We start from the raw sequence: 18,275 nt of genomic DNA on the forward strand, positions 1-18,275 counted from the left end.
TACAGAGAGGACTTATTCAAGTGTTCAAGTAGAGGGCTAAACCGTTAACAGTCGCAAAACGGCCCCAATAGTAGTGAACGCCTATGAAAATCGGAATGTCCAAAAATATGCATTGTATCTCTAAACGAAAGGTTTATTAACCTCAGGTATATTTCAACTTTTTTACTAACATTATTCTATATATTCAGGAATGAAGCAAAAATCACAAACTTCAATTTGTATCCGCACTGTATACATTATAATGAATTCAATTTTTTTTAGTTTGACAAACATTCTCGAAGTTGTTTTTGACGTTACAATGTTGGTTAATCGTGGTCCGTGGTAACAAAACATGTTTCTTTAAAAATTGGCTAAAATTGCAATAATAATATGACTTTTAGGAACATTGACTACGTATTTTTTGAATGACTCTCGTGCAATGAATCTGTGCCATCTAGACGTTACATATAAGTATTCCAAAACCAGACTCTTCAGGTTAAAGGGCGAGAGATAAAGATCTTACATGTAACTGCAAACTACGAACTTTATTTTCCACAACAAACAACCGTAAATGTACATACATGTTTAAAATACACTGCATTTTTTAATTACTGTGACTACGGTAACTATTTTGATAAAGTAGCAAGTAATTTTAAATAATTGAGAAAAAGTTGTATTCAAAGAATGATTTTTACAGCAGTCTGCTGAAATAAACAACTAAGACGTGAATTTGTCCAAAGAAAGTCTATGATATTGTAAAATACAAAAGATACCGATGATATTATTTAACTCGTGTTATAATTTGTCTCTAATAAAAAAAATTACATATTTTAATATATTACATATTCTAATTTAAAAATAATTATTAAATATTTATAAATATTACATATTTTAAACATTGGATAAATGTGCAACACACAAAGTATTTTTGGTCGTCAGTTGTTCAACTTCTTATCGAAGATCTGGTTCCTTGTTTTCCTGTAAAATGTAAAAGTCATCTAAAAGGTTTTTTTACGAGAAAATAAACGGCGATTGTAAAACATTTACCATGTAAATTTTTTTTTTTTTTATTTACCATGTAAATATTTTTTTAAACTATTAATACTAACTAAATGATACTTTAGTTTGATATCAACTATGTTGTTTTCCCAATTAATAAATTCTCAACAAAATTAATTGTTAACTTATAGAAGAAATGCTGTCCCAAATCCTTAAAAAGAGGGAAACTCCCTTGATGCCCCTCCCAAATACAAAATAACTGCGTATTAAATCAAGTAAATATGTTGAATAATAAAGTATATATTTTTATTTAAATTTATTGTTATTATATAAGTTTTGAAAACAATCATATCCACTGTTCCTATTTAATGATACATGTAATATCTGCAGGCTTTTTTTTTCAATGTCATATATGGAGACTAGAAATTGGCTTTGTAAAGTCGAAATTGTCATTTAAAGATTTTTTTTTTCCAAAATCGATATTCATTTTCTTTGCTATGTCATGCGAAATATTTGATTTTTTTTTCTTGTTGGCAAATCAATATTTCATTAATAAAAACGCACATAAATAGCCATAGAATTCTATTTAAGCAGTAAATTAATTACGAATTTCAATAGTACACACAGTGTTAATTCATAGATGGAAATTATATTTCATGAAAGATTATTGCAATTTACTTACACTTTCTTGCACGTTTTCATAATCACTGTGGCAGTGATTACGATGACTGCCAATCCACCGACAGAACACAGGACAGCGATGATTGTCATAAGCTGGACTGAGGACGGAGAGGAATTATTGTCGGCGGAAATCCTTCCTTGTTTACAATCTGTAAAAATAAATGCTTATCAAACTTGATTAACTGAAATCATTAAATTAATTTTTTCTGCGTTAGTGTCTCCATGTGCCTTGTTTTATGACACTTCATATCAGAGAAAAACAATCAAATTCAAGAGCCCTGAAGTAGATTTTCCGAGTCAATGTATTTTATACTGTACTCAAAAGGTTTTTGTATAAAGTATGTCAACTAAAGTATAATTAAACCTTTTATACCTTGATTTTACTAAATAAAAGTTCTTTTCATAAAATAAAGTAATGAAATCGAACGTTTAAGAGACTATGAAGTCAGCTTAAATTTTTGGCTTAAGATTATTTTACAGACTAAAAATAATATTTGTAAGTAATAATATGGGAAATAAGACTCACATTCATAAACTGTCCAGCTGTACCGACTTACAGTGGCATTACACATCAAACACTCGTTTATACTGCTTTTGTTCATGGAGGGCACACATATGCCGTCGATGTAGCAAAAATTCTCCTGTAAAGATGAGGAAAAGCTTTTGAACTAAATAGATGTAAACCATTAGGCGACAAACTTTCACAAAATCTTTACTGCAGCGTATTGCATAAACCAGAAGACCTAACTGAAGGGGGGGGGGGGGGGTAAGATAACAATAGAGTATCTTACCTTTAAAGCGAAGAACACACTTCCTGATTCATTATGAAACTCCTGACATTGAGATTGGTAGAGATAAATCTGATACGTATCCGTGAAGCGAAGTCCGTCATTAGAGATGTTGAACGTTATCTCTGTGATCCACAAACCAGAGCTGTTTACAGAATGTGGACAGAATCCCTCAAATAATGTCCTCTCCTCCAGCGGCACTTGTCTGTGGTCCTCTGTAACTGTTGTTTGGTTTACGTCAACCTAAATGTAGAATTGTTGATGAAAAATGAATTTGTTTTCGTAAATCGGCAAAACAGATCGAACCATGCATAAAAATACTGTATTATATGAATTCGCCCTGTTTTAAATTCGCCCAAATGAGGTTAGGGCGAAAGGGACGAAAATAAAATGGGAGCGATAATTTCCCTGTTCACAGTATTAACCCAGAAACAAAAATATTGACCTCAAATGCCTTTTTTCCCCAAAATTTGCAACATATCTATTTTAATGTAAAATGAGAAATGACCATAAAAACGATTGTTTGATGAATACTTAATACAACTTTATTTTCTGTTCAGCAAAACAAAACTGCACCATAGAAAATCACTTTTAAGATAATATTACTTTAAAATAATATTGGGTCAAATTTTCGTAGTGTGAGGAAAAAAATATGGGATCATTGGCATTATATTTCTAGGTTTAAGAATTGTTGATGAGTAATATCTGTGAAAAAATTATATTTCATAGTGGGTCTCTTCATACATCCAAAGTTCAACTCCTCCCTCTCACGAAAATGAGTGATTTCATAGTTTTTTAATTTTTCATATAGTTTTTCATTTGCTAACTTATGGTACATGTAATACTGACCTGTTTTACAATGATGTAGCAAAGAGAATCCATATTTTCCACGAAGTATTTTCCAAACATGGTAGCTTCACTGCAGTCCCTACTAGAAAGATCACACAGACCAGCACTTGGTACTGATGTTATTGCAGGGGGAGCCAGTATATCAAACGAGCAGTCACTTCCGCCATAACCGGTATCACAGGTACAGTTTCCTTTTATACAAAAAATAGAGTTTAAACTTGAATCATGAACTAGAATTTTCACTTTAAAACCTATGAAGTTCCACTCATTATTTTCCACTGATCATTATATGTGACTACTAGTTAATATACTTAATAATTTTATATTACCTCCGCTGCATGTTCCGTGATTGCTACAATTGCTTGGACAAAGATTTTGTACTGTATACGTGACCTCAGGGGCTGCTTCCTGAAGTGTGGCATTTAACATAACGAAGGTTGTGCACTGCTCTAAAGCAGCTTCTACATGAATTTTTGTAAGGTTGTCATCACCTGTCATCTAAAAAATTGCATATACATGAGCAACCATTTTGCAAAAAGGAAGAAAATTAACAATCAAAGAAAAATACTTCAAAAAATGCTGTTGATTGATTGATTTTATATTGTTTAACATCCCTCTAGAGAATTTTCACTCATATGGAGACGTCACCGTATGCCGGTGCAGGGCTTCAAATTTAGACCTATAGAAATTTAGACTCGGCACTCAGGGCCATTGAGCAGTGAGGGTTCTTTATCGTGCCAACGCCTACCGTGACACGGGACCTACGTTTTTAAGGTCATATCCGAAAGACCCGTGACTTTCACTTCTAGTGCCGAGCGCTTGGTGAAGGAACAGTCACTACCTATGTTTACGTCTTAGGTATTACGCGGCGCCGCGATCGAGAATCGAATCCGGGCCTCCCGATCACGAAGCGAACGCTCTACCACAAGGCTACCGTGACCGGTAAAAAAAATGCTGTTGAATATATGCTTGTATTTTGAACACCTAATCCATAATAAATTTAAAGCAAACGGAATACGATTTTTACACCCCCACAAACGAAGTTGAGGGGTGGGGTATATAGGAATCAGCTTGTCCGTCTGTCTGTCTGTGCAAACGTGTCCGATCCATATCTTTCTTACAGAGGAACATTAGAATCTACTACTTCACACAAAGATTGCTCATGACCTAAGGCTGTGTCATGACCTTGACCCAAGGTCATTTGAGGAAGATCAATCTAACTGGAAGAAAAAAGTATAATCAGTGTCCGGTCCATATCTTTCTTATGGCGTCGCCCGCGTTGCACAGAGGTTAGAGCGTCTGCTCTAGAGTCGCGAAGTAAGGAGTTGATCCTTACGTTGCGGGTTCGAATCCCACTGTGGGTCTTGGAGACCGGTGTCATATAGTGAGACTTCCGCCATAGTGAGACTTCCCCCCGGAAGTCTGGCTATATAGTGAGTCTTCCCCCTGGGGGGTAATATGGCTATATAGTGAGACTTCCCCCCATACTGACCATAGTGAGTCTTCCCCCTTCGGTTTTCGGTTTGAATTTTATATACATTGACATAATTAAATATTTATTGTATGCTTTAGGGACCTTTTAACTTTTATAAATTTTATGAAGTAATTTTAGGATTTATATTTCATTTTGAAATTAAATTTGCGTGATATTAATGAAATTACATCACTATATCCTACTTGTAAAGAGTTACTCCTTCTTAATACTAGTTATCTAATTAATTAACTCGCAATAACACACAGCGGACGAAGAAAATGAAAAAAAGGAACAGAACGAAAAACATGGACTGTATTACGAACTGACCGACAGAATTGAAAAAAAATCACAATGAGAGAAATACATGTACATATATTACTAAAAAAGAGAGAGAGGGGGGAGGAGATATTCAATAAAATTATGCAAAATACATATTAAACATGTATATTTTAGTCATTCCTATATTGTATTTTTTTAATTTTAAATTCCTCAGTTATGTTAAATAAAATTACATATATATGTTCTGAAATATATGTGTTTAATAAAAATAAATCTAAGCGCCTCTGATCCTGAGTTAAATAATATATTATTTCAAGAAAATCGGTGAACTATTACTTTTCCAATATTTTTTGTTATCAAAACGGGTTTTATCTGCTTATATTTAATATATAAAGTTGTAATAATTTTAAAGTTTGTTTTATAAAATGCGTGCATACTGGTTTTCGCCAATTGGAGAAAAACGACAACGGCGCTCAAATCACTGACTCTCTCGTGATTTCAGCAAATTGAATCATGATCAGTTACGGACCTTTCATAAAAATCTGAGATTTATGTACTGTAGTGTAAATTTTTGTCGAACCACTGATCTATGAAGTCTTTAATATTATAAACGTCCCTGTGGATAAAGTAAATGAAATATTTTCCCATCAATTTTACATTTCCGCATATCTATTAATTAAATGATGCTTAAAATTATCCTTAACGTAGATTAATTTAAACTTTATGTACATGAAACTTTCGATAAATATAGTTAAGAACTAAGAAAATCATAATTGAGATTTGGAATGCATGTTTTATTTTTCACATTCGAGCACAATTATTTTATTTCTCGCATAGTCTTAAAGTACTATAAATTTTTCTTCTTTTCGCTACATTTTTTATTAAATCGGTTGAACCATATCTAATGTGTAAATAGCTAATGTTTGTACAAAAACAGAAAAACAAACAAACAAAACTATGCTATCAATTTTTTTTATTCAAATGCTTAAAACAATCAGAACATTTCATATAAGTGACTCGTCAACTAATAAAATTATTCGTTATCAATACATGTAATGGAAAGGGTATACATATTATATATATTATATAATCTCAATGTACATGCATATGTTATAATGGATATCAAACTGTTCATGCATATAAAATAAATATATAAATACATGTATATATATGGAAGATAATTTCGTCATAAATTAACACTGTTAGAATTTTTTAAAATAATAAACAATGTTCCGGAAACTATAATAAGAGGGGGAAGTCTCGCTATGAATGGGGGAAGGCTGGCCATAAAGTGAGCCTTCCCCGCGGAAGAACGGCTATATAGTGAAACTTCCGTGGGGGAAGTCTCACTATATAGCCATTCTTCCAGGGGGAAGGCTCACTATATAGCCAGCCTTCCGAGGGGAAGACTCACTATATAGGAAAGGAGGGAAGCCTCACTATGGGGGAAGTCTCACTATACGACACCGGTCCTTCGCATAAGACCGTATAAACCGAGGTCCCGTGTCACAGTAGGTGCTAGCACGAAAAAGATCCCTCCATGCTCAATGGCCCTTAGTGCCAAGTTACGGACAAAATTTGCAGCTCTCCACCGGCAAGTGGTGGCGTCTCCATATGAGTGAAAAATTCTCGAGAGGGACGTTAAACAATATACAATCAATCGATCGATCTTTCTTATGGAAAAATGTGGTGGGTTCCCATTTTACACAATCATTGCTTATGACCTGAGGTTGTATCATGACTTTGAACCAAGGTCATTTATGCAAGTTCAAGGTCACTGATATCTTTAGTCTTTATTTTTTTATTAGGCTGCACCTTCGCTTCATTCATAAAAAAATATGATGAGCAATTACATTTGCATTAAAAATGTTTTGCTATTTGTCTCTTCTCTTAGATATATAAAATATTCATGATTTGGCACCTCTTTAAAACCCAGCGGGGGTATTTTGTCCCATTTGGACAGTTTTAGTTAACTATAGTAAACAATATTAAAAACATCACATATTGGCCTGTCATCTTAAAAACGTAATGGTTCGCTATTCAACTGAAACTGCTCATTTCACGTTCTATTTAACCCCTTTCAAAAAAAGTACTGTCTTATAAAATTGTTTAATACTAGTATAATATAAAAAAATTGAAATAAATGAAATTTTCTTTGTATAGTATGTAGCTTTAAATACATTAAAGTATATATTGAACAGTTGTATTTATCCATTTGTATTACAGCGTATTTAGTTTAGGGTGATGTGTTCATATATTATTTAACGTCAATAGAAATGAAAGACAAGTTTAAAATTGGTTTATGTATTATAAAATTGTACAACAAAATGAAACCTAAACATTTTATTTTTTTCAAATGGGTAATAAAGGATTAGAAAAATCATTAATTAAATATATACAAGACACACTTTTTCAAATGCATATTAAATGTCGAATACTTATATTAAAGTTTAATCAGCGCTTATAAAGTTTTAAAAAATCAAACTGTGTTTTATTCATAATGTTATTGTATTATTTACCTCAATGTCTTCGATACAGTTGGACAACGTGACATTACTAAGGTCAGTTACATACTGCTGACAAATCCTGTATTCCATAGATTCATTAAAGGCCTGTAAACAAACAGTCTGGGCATAATCTTCTGTTTGCACGTACGTAATTGCACGTTTGCTTCTCTGAAACAAAATTTTTCAAGTTTGAACTGGCATATATAAATATAAATGTTATACTCGTACATAGGATTATTCAAGAAAATGCAGGACGATTTTCCTTAAAATTAAGAACCCTATCTACACTGCACACTAAATAGTTCTAATTCTATGGTATTTTTAGCAGTTAGAGTGATCTGCCCTTAGATGTTAATGAAAAAAAAATTAATTTACAATATATGACTAAGTTAATTTTCAATCAATTCAAAATATTCTTTACATTTTAAAAGGCCAAGATAAACTAATTGAACATGTTATTAACATGTATTTTCTCTATGGAAGTAAACGGCAGTGTTTTCTATTTACTGATACTGTGTTTTGTTTGAGCATTTTTCCTGGGGATAAATGCCACGTACCATATTGTGAAAAATGATATTATAAGCTTGATATTACCACTTTTATACATTATGTTTTGTTCAATGTCAAAAAAAAAAAAAAAAAAAAAAAAAAAACGTTTTGAACTGGCGTAGAGAGAGTCCTTAAAGAACAACGTACGGTTTCAATACAAATATTTCCCTATGGTTTTCTTTAAAATGAAACTGATTTCAAAAAAAAAAAAAACTCCTGCATTCTGAATCATACAAATTCACTGCAGAAAAATCATACATAATCATGCATGGAAATCATTTTTCAATAGCAAAGTTTCTTATTGAGGTAGAGTAAGCTTCGACATTTTAAGTCAACAACAGCTACATAGAGCCTCGAACATATGAAACATGCTAAACATTAGGTAACAGTACCGCGTCATTATGCGTTCCCATACTAATTTCCATCAGTATATAAAAAGCTTTTTTCTGTTTAAAATAGAGAAATTTATCAAATCAATGAAGCCATATTTTCAGAATGGTACTCCATGCCATATTCTTGATTTTTTCATCGTCATAAACTCAATATTTCACCCAGGTTCAAAACTGTTTGAAAACCTTACATTTTTATGGCATAATATAGCTAATAATGTACTGTAAAATCATATTTTCGTGGGGTCAAATTTTCGAAGTCCGAGGAAAAAATATTGGTTTGTGGGGATTTGAACTCGTGGTCGGAAAAAATGTTTAGTAGAAATGCATGTTAAATTTTACATTTCGTGGTGGTATTAATTCTTGGGTCTCTCCTTACCTCGAAAACAACGAAAAATTAACCCCCACGAAATTAGTGATTTCACCTTCTTTGCAAACGAATCATTTTTCTATGATTTTGAAATGAAATAAATTATTCTGTTTACCGTTAAAGTCTCTTGAAATGTATTTTTGCTCAATATGTCACGCTTTCGCCTTCTGGTATTCATCAGATGAAAATTACATCTATATTGTTTGCCTCTGTTTGAATAAGAGAAGAAAAATGTCCTGTAGGAGCATTCTGTGTGTCCACTTTCGGTACACGTACAACGGGGAAATTGAATGGTAGATAAGGATTCCAAGTTGTTGTAAATTGAGCCATCCTGACTTAGGAGATTCTCATTGGTCGGTATTCTATAAACCAATCAAAAGACTTTATGAAACTTTTTTTTTTACTCTAGCACTGTTAAGGCGTACAAAAAGAAAACGAAGGAGCGTAGTATCAGAACGATTCATTTCATATACCTATATATGAATTTAACCCACACTTAAGAGCACAATAAGGGTATTTTTATGCCCCCGTAAACGAAGTTTTTATGCCCCCGTAAACGAAGTTTCGGGGGTATTTAGTTTTTGTCGTGTCTGTCCATCTGTCTGTCTGTTGTCCGCAAAAACTTTAACTTTGCCCATAACTTTTGATTTAGTAGAGCTATGACTTTCATATTTCACATGTGTATTCCTTGTGACAAGACCTTTTTTTGGTACCACCAAATTTGACTTTGACCTTGACCTTGGAGTTTGACCCACTTTTACACAAAATTACCAAACTTTTACTTTGGCCATATCTTTTGAACAGTAGATACCAGGACCTTTATACTTCATATATGTATTTTTTGTTGAAAGACCTTTCATTGGATACCAACAGATTTGACCTTGACGATTTCTGTACTTGTGAAAAAAACTTGACCCTTGGCCATATCTTTTGAACGGTAAGGGATAGGGCTTTCATACTTCTTGTATATAATCCTTTTGAGAAGCCCCTTCTTTGGATACCAAGAACGTTGACCCCTTGACCTTTACCTTGGAGTTTGACCTACTTTTAAAAACCAAACCTTGACAGTAACTTTTAACGGGTTAGGGATAGAGCTTTTATATGTTGGTCTTCGCTCCATTGTTGTTTTAAAAGTTAATCCCCAAGTCTGCATAAAAACATACATTATTTCATAAACATTATTTCATCAACATGAAAGTAATCTATGCACCTTACATATATACTTTTATGACATATGAAACATTGGCATGTTTTCGAAAAATACTTCATACCATTCATTAAAAGGTCATAGCAAAAATGATTTGAATGTCAGTTTTCATCATAACGCGTGTAGTCTAGTGGTTAGAATGCTAAAATAACCGGTCGCGGAAGCCTAGTGTTGGACGATCGCTTCATGATCGGGAAGCTCAGGTTCGATTCTTGCCGCATCATGTCAAACCTAAGACATAAACATAAAAAGTGCACGTTCCTTGCTAAGCACCCAGTATTATAAGTGAAATTGACTGATCTTTAGAATAAGACCTTAAAAACCTAGGTCCCGTATCACGGTAGGCGCTGACAACAGCCCTGAGTGCCGAGTAGAGGTCTAAATGTGAAGCCCTTCATCGGCATACGGTGACTTCTCTAAATGAGTAAAAAATACTCGAATGGGACGTCAAGAAATGAACAATCAATCGATAGAAAATGATTTGCAGGATTTTTTTATCCTGGGTTCGAATCCCACGAATAGCACATTATTAGCTCACCTGAGCGCAAAGCTCAAGTGAGCTTTCCTGATACCCTATTATCCGCCCGTCTCTAAACTTTTCAAATTTTCACTTTATTCTTCAAGATCCACTGGGTAAATGTAAATCAAACTTCGTACAAGGCATTCTTGGGAGAAGGGGAGTTTAAATTGTTAACATAAGGGGACAATTAATTTCACTTACAAGAGACGAAAGAAACAGTACCGTTTGGACATATACCCTTCGCTGGTTTTTTTCAGAGAGGGAGCAGGTCACTAAACCTAGTATTGGTGTTTAAATATTTTGAATAAAAATTTATGGATAATTACTCATATTTAAAAAAAAGATCTTAGGCGCAGTCTAATAAATCAATACTATAAAACATTGTTTTTAATAACACTGAAAAAATAAATAACAATTTTTCAAGTATTTCTCAATGGAAGGTATGGACGCATAAATTATCTATTTTCATACAGTGCTTATATAGCTATCAGTCAATATCATGATACACCCTCGGGCCATAAGCAATCTTTTGAGTGAGTGGAAACTCCCAACATAATTCTATATAAGACAGATACAGGTCGGACATGAATAATGAACTGTTACTGTCAGTGACCTTGAACTTGCGCAATTGACCTTGGGTCAAGGACATAACACACCCTAAGATCATGATCAATCTATTTGTAAAATAGGAACTCGCGAAGTTTATCCAGAAGAATGATATTGACCGGACACAAATTATGAACTTTTTTTTCATATACCTTGATCTCGTCCAAAGATAAATCTTGTTTCCAAGTAATGACACACCCTTCAGGGCATCATGAACAATCTACATTTGTACATGAATTAAAAACTTTTTCTTTCAGATACCTTGAACTTGTCCAAAGATTAACCTTGGTTTAAGGTCATGACACACTCTTCAGGGCACCATGAAAGATCATTTTGTGAAATAAAAATTTTGGCATGAGAAAGATATGAACCGATTTTAAATTTTTTCTGTCATAGGCCTTGAACTTACACACATGGCCTTGGATCAAGGTAATTACGCACCCTCAGGTCAAAACAAATATTTGTGTCAAATGGAAACTCACCAAATTATATATACCGTATAATGGGTATTTTCTGCGGTTGTCCAAATTTTGCGGATAGGACAAATCCGCAAAAATACAATCGCTAAATATTTTTAATAGCCTTTAGATTTTTTATATATGCAAGTATGTTAAGTGGTGCGTCTGCAAATTCATGCGTGGATGTGTCTCCATTAGCGAGAAAATTCGGGTGACATCGAGACTCCGAAAGCTGCAAACAAAATATGGCAGTTTTTCTTTCTGATTTTCCACTTTTCAATTTTGTGTTTTATCTTGAAACCGTGATTAAATAACTTCTTGTTTATAAATTTTGCTTGATTGTCTCGTGAATTGCATCCAATTCAGACGACTGACAGTATTAGTTACGCCCCAATGCACGTGATGTGTGATTTTGGGGATGGTTGATAATGCAACTGTTTTACATGTAGCTAAAGATGAAAATCCCGATTGAATTTTGATGGCAATTGATTTCAAGTGTATTATAAATTATTTTGAGGCATTATCATCTATATATTTATTAAAATTATTTTAATGTATCATATATTAAATAAAATAAACGTCTGTGGTGTTAGAATAAAGATTTTAATTGTTGTTTGAGTGGACTAGTACTATAACTACAATCAGCTTTAATAGCGTGATAGCTCTTCTCATGCACCTTTCATTCATATGCCTGAATGAATTTACAAAACTAATTCATGACAGCATACGAAGAAATCTTAGATTTTGATGATCCTATACTCTACCCCGTAAATATTTTTTCTGCAGTAAAGTGCAGAAACTGAAAACGCAAAAAGTTATTTGGTATACCGTTTTGGGGTTAAATCGCCGATTTCCAACCGCAGAAAATACCCGTTATACGGCAAGTTCTTAATCCACGAATTTAAATCCCAACCATCCCATTGTGTTCCCGAAAGAAAGAAACTTTGACCCCCAAAATATATGTGATTGTATAGTAAGCCATACACACTATTTGGTTCAAACCTTAATAGTGGCTGTGAAAGGTTTTACATTTCATAATTTCAATATAGTTTTTTTTATTAATTTATTTTATAAACTTATGTTTCTCCTACGATTTTGATATTTACCTCCAGGAGTCATAGAAATTGTTTGGAGACCTCCAGTAAATACTATCTGTTATCTGACTATCCCTTCTTTTGAAATCATTTTCCTTTACACCGTCAAAGAAACCACATAAACCATCGGCCTTTCCTACATCCAAAGATGAGGGAACGATATCCAAATTAATGATGAATCGCCCACTCCATACCATTATGTAAATAGAAAGTGTAGTTCCGGTTGGAAAATGCACCTGCAAATGAAGTCAAAAGGTATTTATAATTATCTCAATTAATTAAAGAAACAAGTAAGAATATGTTTTAGACCATTTTCTTTGCTTTTAGCATACACCCTTGTACCAGGTTTATCCCAGAAAGACGCCAAAATTTTCATAATTTTTGTTTCACTAATATTAAAAACTTAAAAATTTGAATGCAACATAATCAATATTGGTTAAATAATTTATAGAAATTTCAATAAAATATCTCAGTGAAAACATTTTTATCTTTGATCAACGGAATCATTCAAAATAGCTGTCCGCGCAACACCGACGACGTCAATACGTCACTCGTGGAGTTCTTGGATTTGTTCAGGAAAGGTGCATCTTAAAAAAATGATTCTAAGCATAAATTCGATACCAGGGTATTGCATTTGATTTTCTTTTAGTTATAGAGTTATTTATTACAAAAAAGCTACAGTTCAAATAAATTAAGGAAATAATCCTTTAAATAGACAATTTTTCAATCATGAATCTAACTGCTCGCATAGTTAGCGGCTTTTGCCACTTATGCTCTAACCCTTTTAGTTGTCATTTTAGTAGGTCTACAAAAGGCTTCTTCCATCGTAAAACTAGTACATCAATCTTTGAAACTCTTTTACTGTGTACAAACCAGTTTCCGATACATCTACAGTGGCTGCAACGTTATTTTGACAAACTAATCTTGTAGAATCGTCCGTATAACGTGCCTGATCGTTCGTGTATCAGACTCAATCATTTGCGGTTTTAATCGTGCGTTAGGAAACGTGTAGATTTCGTTTTTCTAAGATTTCATCGGAATGTTCTTTGTTAAACAAGCATTTTGCTTGTCTGATTCCTTTTAATCCAAAAAGCATTTTGCTTGTCTGATTTCTTTTATTCCAAATAATATTTTAAAAAGCGTGATTTACTTAATTGAAACCATAACGAACTTATTACATGTAAATATGCAATATAGTAGGTCGTACAGTTCATGTATATGGTTCTCGTCGAATATTGTGACATCTTGTAATAAACGGTAATTGGATGTTTAACGATACTTTCTCTGTTATTTATTATGTTTTCTGCTAGTTGTGGTCAAAATATTTTAAAATCAAAGCATCAAAAATAGACATCAAATAGCTAATTCTTAATGCTTACATTATTTTTAAACAGTCAGCGAATTTTCATGTACACGACATGATTGTTGGGGTTTTGTTCCCTGGAGGTAACTATCAATTAATTTATAATTTCTGCAAATAAATGATTTGTAAAATAACCCAATCCCCCTTTTTATAAAAACTCTCGGTCCACCTACAGGTATGTCTTCTGATATAACGAAAACATAATGTCGATTTTTTTTTTAAATTTTAAGTCGGAGAATCATGTAAAAAAAAATAAATATCAAAAAAAATTAATAAGTATAACATGTTTTAATTAGTTTCCGAAATATCTATTTTACGTTTTTTTTTTTACTTTTGAAAGTCGATGAAATAACATCAATACTTATTTAAAAGTGTTGATAAATTTAAAACCTTATTATCTTCCCCAAACGAAGTTTGGGAACATATTGCTTTTACTTTTTCTGAATTTTTCTTTGTTCTCCAGTACTTTTTTGTCCGCGAGTGTTCTCGTAAACTACTCATCCGATCTAGGTGAAACCTTTTTAGGGTCACTAGGTATGTTATGTAGATGTGCGGAAGGAAGGTCATTTTGCGTGCACTTGCGTTCGTGTGCGCACACGTGTAACACGTGAAATGACTAATATAATAGATATAGCCGTAACGTTTTAAATTTTGGATGAAATGCTTTGAAACTCATAATATAAGGATATATTAGCAGTATAGACATGATGACATGGTCAAAATAGCAAGATCTCACGCGCATGCACGTGCGCTTCGCTCCGATTGGCTGAAACTAAAAGTCTAAATATCTTTTTTTTGTTTTCTGACAAAATACTTTGAAATTTTTAAAATAGCCATACATTACGAAGATCTACAGCATGATATATAAAAATAATCATGAACACACGCACATGCACGTGTGCTGCAATCTGATTGGCTAAAACTTAAAATGCCTACAACTTTCTTGGTTCTTAACAATACAGCGTGAAATTTCGAATATGAATAGATATAATGAATGCCTACATTATACTACTATCAAAAGTAAATGCAAGGACGTGCATGCACATGCACCCGCACACAATGCATTAATCGACAGTATACTTGAGTTTGTGATGTTCATGCAGAATTAAGAACTTCTAAATGTCAAGACATGTAACATACTGAAGCATGCAGATCTTTTGACCCTTGACCTTGAAACTTAGGTCAAGGTCACTGGTAACCTGGATAAAATGTTGATGATAGCTATATACCAAAATCACCTTGACCTATGAACTTGAAATCGACCTTAACCTTTGTCCTTGACCCAAGGGTAAAAAGAAACATGAAGTACATGTACATGTATCTAGAAACACCTTTCAGAGTTTATTTCGGTTGGCAGGATAGAAGTTAAAGAGTTGGTGGTTTTTAATGACCCTGACCTTTCATCCAAATGTCACAATCAATCTTAAGTTCTTGGAGTAAGATACAAGATTCAACTCCAACGTTAAACTGCATTATTGTAAATAATAGCATTTATGTACTCATGTAATGATTTTATGTACTCATGTAATGAAGTTTGAGTTTGTACTTTTAACTGGTTAATCAATCCGTTTTTATCCGTGTTTCAATTTTGTGTCAATATTAGAGCGATCGATAGGAGGTAATGTTACCGACCAATCAGAAGAGACACTAAATGTAGATTCTACGTCAATTCTTGTTTTGATTCGATCGCAGTAAGAAGGGTTTTCCAAGTGTTGGAATTTTACAAACTGAAACTCTTGTTTGCGATCGATTTTTTATTTGAAAAATAGAAGTGCGATACAGAAGTATTTGTGAACAGTTGGTTATTTGTCAAATCATACGTATATCCATCAATGCCTAGGAAGCGACTGAAGTTCCATCTCGTAGGACGGATGCAAAGGAGATAATGAGTGTGCGCCATCTGGGACATTCGTACATGTATATTCTATAGGCATTGAGTGTTCTTGGAACTTTATGAATGCTAATTGTGATGTGTGCAAATCAAATCTGGATTGTAAAATTTTCATGTTGGACATTGGGTTTAAAGGAGGTCTAATATGCATATATGACACGAAAACTAATACTTGTGCAGTGTGCGGGTTTGAATTACATTAGCAGAGCCCCCCACCGCGAGTCTGCCTCAGAGTGCCCGATGTATTCTGTCGATAGCTCGTTATCACATGTGGGAGTCGGAATTCGGCGTGTCATCATAGAATTATTGCTGCGAAGACAACCTTGGGCAATCTCTCTTAATTGTCATTAATTTTTGGAGGGACCTGTCATACCTAAAGCCGGATGGTTTGCACATTGCCTGTAATAACCATAGATCAGCTCCAATTAGAGAGTATTTGAGGAGTGCAGTATTATGCCATGCCATTGACAAGGCTAGTAATTCATAAGTATTCCATGTAATTCATATTCAATGGAAGCAATAATTAACTATAATCAGGGTTCGACACTAACTTTTTTATGCATTAGTCCAGCCGGACTAGTGACCTATAACTTTTACTAGTCCGCAGGTAATTTTATTAGTCCGCCAAAAATAGATAGTTTTCGATGGACCTAAATTTAGCGAAAGTTACCTCCCGTTCGTCGCCATATTGGAGGTTGACACGGTGAGTTTTCCTCTTTGTCTTACCAAGTTTAAGAAAATATAGTAGAAATATTTGTTGGAAAATCTTTATTAAATATTTTTTTTTAATAAAGGAGGCTTCCAAATATTTATATACTTCAGAAAAATAATGATTCCTTAATGATTCCTAATTTAAAATCGCAAATATAAAAATTTAAAATTGGTTGAACAATGAAGGAATATGAATACTTGGACCCCCAGTATGGCGGCCAACGGGAAGTAACTTTTGCTAAATTTAGGTCCATCGAAAACTATCTATAGACAAATAAATGTTTAAATATAAGTTGTATAGTGTTTTTATTATAGTGATTCTATGTCAAAGATTCATGGAAATCACGGGATTTGCGAGTCCGTTCATACTCCCGATCTTTTTTCTCAATACTAACGTCTAACTTTCGCTTCTTAACATTGTCAGTATCCAGTTTAAAAAAAGTCTGACATCTTCTTCTGTTTCTCCATTGCGCCATGTGTCAAACTACTAAATCATGATCACTGAAACACTTACCATAATATTAATCATTCAATTATGCAAATAAGCGTCTTTTTGATCAGGACTTTTGACCTCCCGCCATGCATAAAAGAGCTAAAAATACATTTAGGGGTTTTCCAGCAAAATGTCGAGAATCAAACATAGATAATTTTTCATACAAGCAGTAATTTTAATTAGTCCGATCGGACTGACTAGGCGCAGATTTTATTAGTCCAACATAAAATTCGTTAGTGTGAGACTAACGGACTAACGTTAGTGTCGAACCCTGATAATAATGAATAATTCTTCCAGTACCTATAATCCATGATAATATTATTTTAGTGTCACAGTGTAAAACTCCAAATCAGTAATATAACAAGTTAATTGATGCAAAGCATCAAATCGGCCGCTGACATATTTAACATGTTAACATGTCAAAAAAGTACTTTCACAATTCAAAGCATTCATGCAAGAAAAGAACAGGATATTCAAAGCTGATATAATGATAATTTTCATTTCAGGCTGTCTTCAAAGCAAAATAAATAAATATTTTTAAAAATTTGATAGAAATTGTAGTATCATGCCTGCTGTTCAATCCAATTCAATGAATAAAATATGTTTTAAACTAAAAATTTTAGTGCATTTGCTCATCCAATGGATTTATCGATGTAAAAAAAGTCTATGATGAATATGCATGGGCGTCGGAAGCAAATCGAAAGTGGGGGTGGGCTATGTCGACAAAAAATGGTAAAGCCCATTTTCAATGTCTATATAATGCATATATTTGCGAAAAAGTGGGGGGAGCTAACCCCCCCCCCCCCAGTGCTGATTCCCTGATTATTTGTCACGTGATAATGCCTCTATGGTTTCTGCAGAGTAGGCTATGCTGCTTGGTGCGGTGCAAAATGTATAATAATAATCTTTGTGTCATTCGCAGCTGTAGCATTTTCAAACAAGTTTTTACTTATAGAGCAACTTTTCAATTTTTTATTCACCATGCACTTTTACCACGTGCACGTTTATCCGGAAAATCATAACGATTTCCTTTCATATCTTACACACTCCCTGAATGGGGAGTACCTA

At 33.4% G+C, this 18,275-nt stretch overlaps 1 protein-coding gene across 1 annotated transcript; it reads right to left on the reverse strand.

Annotated features, from left to right (window-relative positions):
* Positions 1-894: 894 nt before the first annotated feature.
* On the reverse strand, positions 895-12,946 carry LOC134232231 (von Willebrand factor D and EGF domain-containing protein-like). The gene is made up of 9 exons (XM_062714187.1): positions 12,762-12,946; positions 8,980-9,226; positions 7,569-7,724; positions 3,626-3,794; positions 3,297-3,487; positions 2,451-2,690; positions 2,186-2,300; positions 1,661-1,808; positions 895-957 (listed from the first exon to the last, which is right to left on the reverse strand). Exons 1-9 carry the CDS (start codon positions 12,944-12,946, stop codon positions 915-917), a joined length of 1,494 nt encoding a protein of 497 aa, XP_062570171.1. The 3' UTR covers positions 895-914.
* Positions 12,947-18,275: the final 5,329 nt, after the last annotated feature.

The sequence above is a fragment of the Saccostrea cucullata genome, unplaced genomic scaffold (genome assembly GCF_032062105.1).
Source record: "Saccostrea cucullata isolate Sc308-1 unplaced genomic scaffold, CSIRO_AGI_Scuc_v1 ctg638, whole genome shotgun sequence".
Classification (NCBI taxonomy): domain Eukaryota; kingdom Metazoa; phylum Mollusca; class Bivalvia; order Ostreida; family Ostreidae; genus Saccostrea; species Saccostrea cuccullata.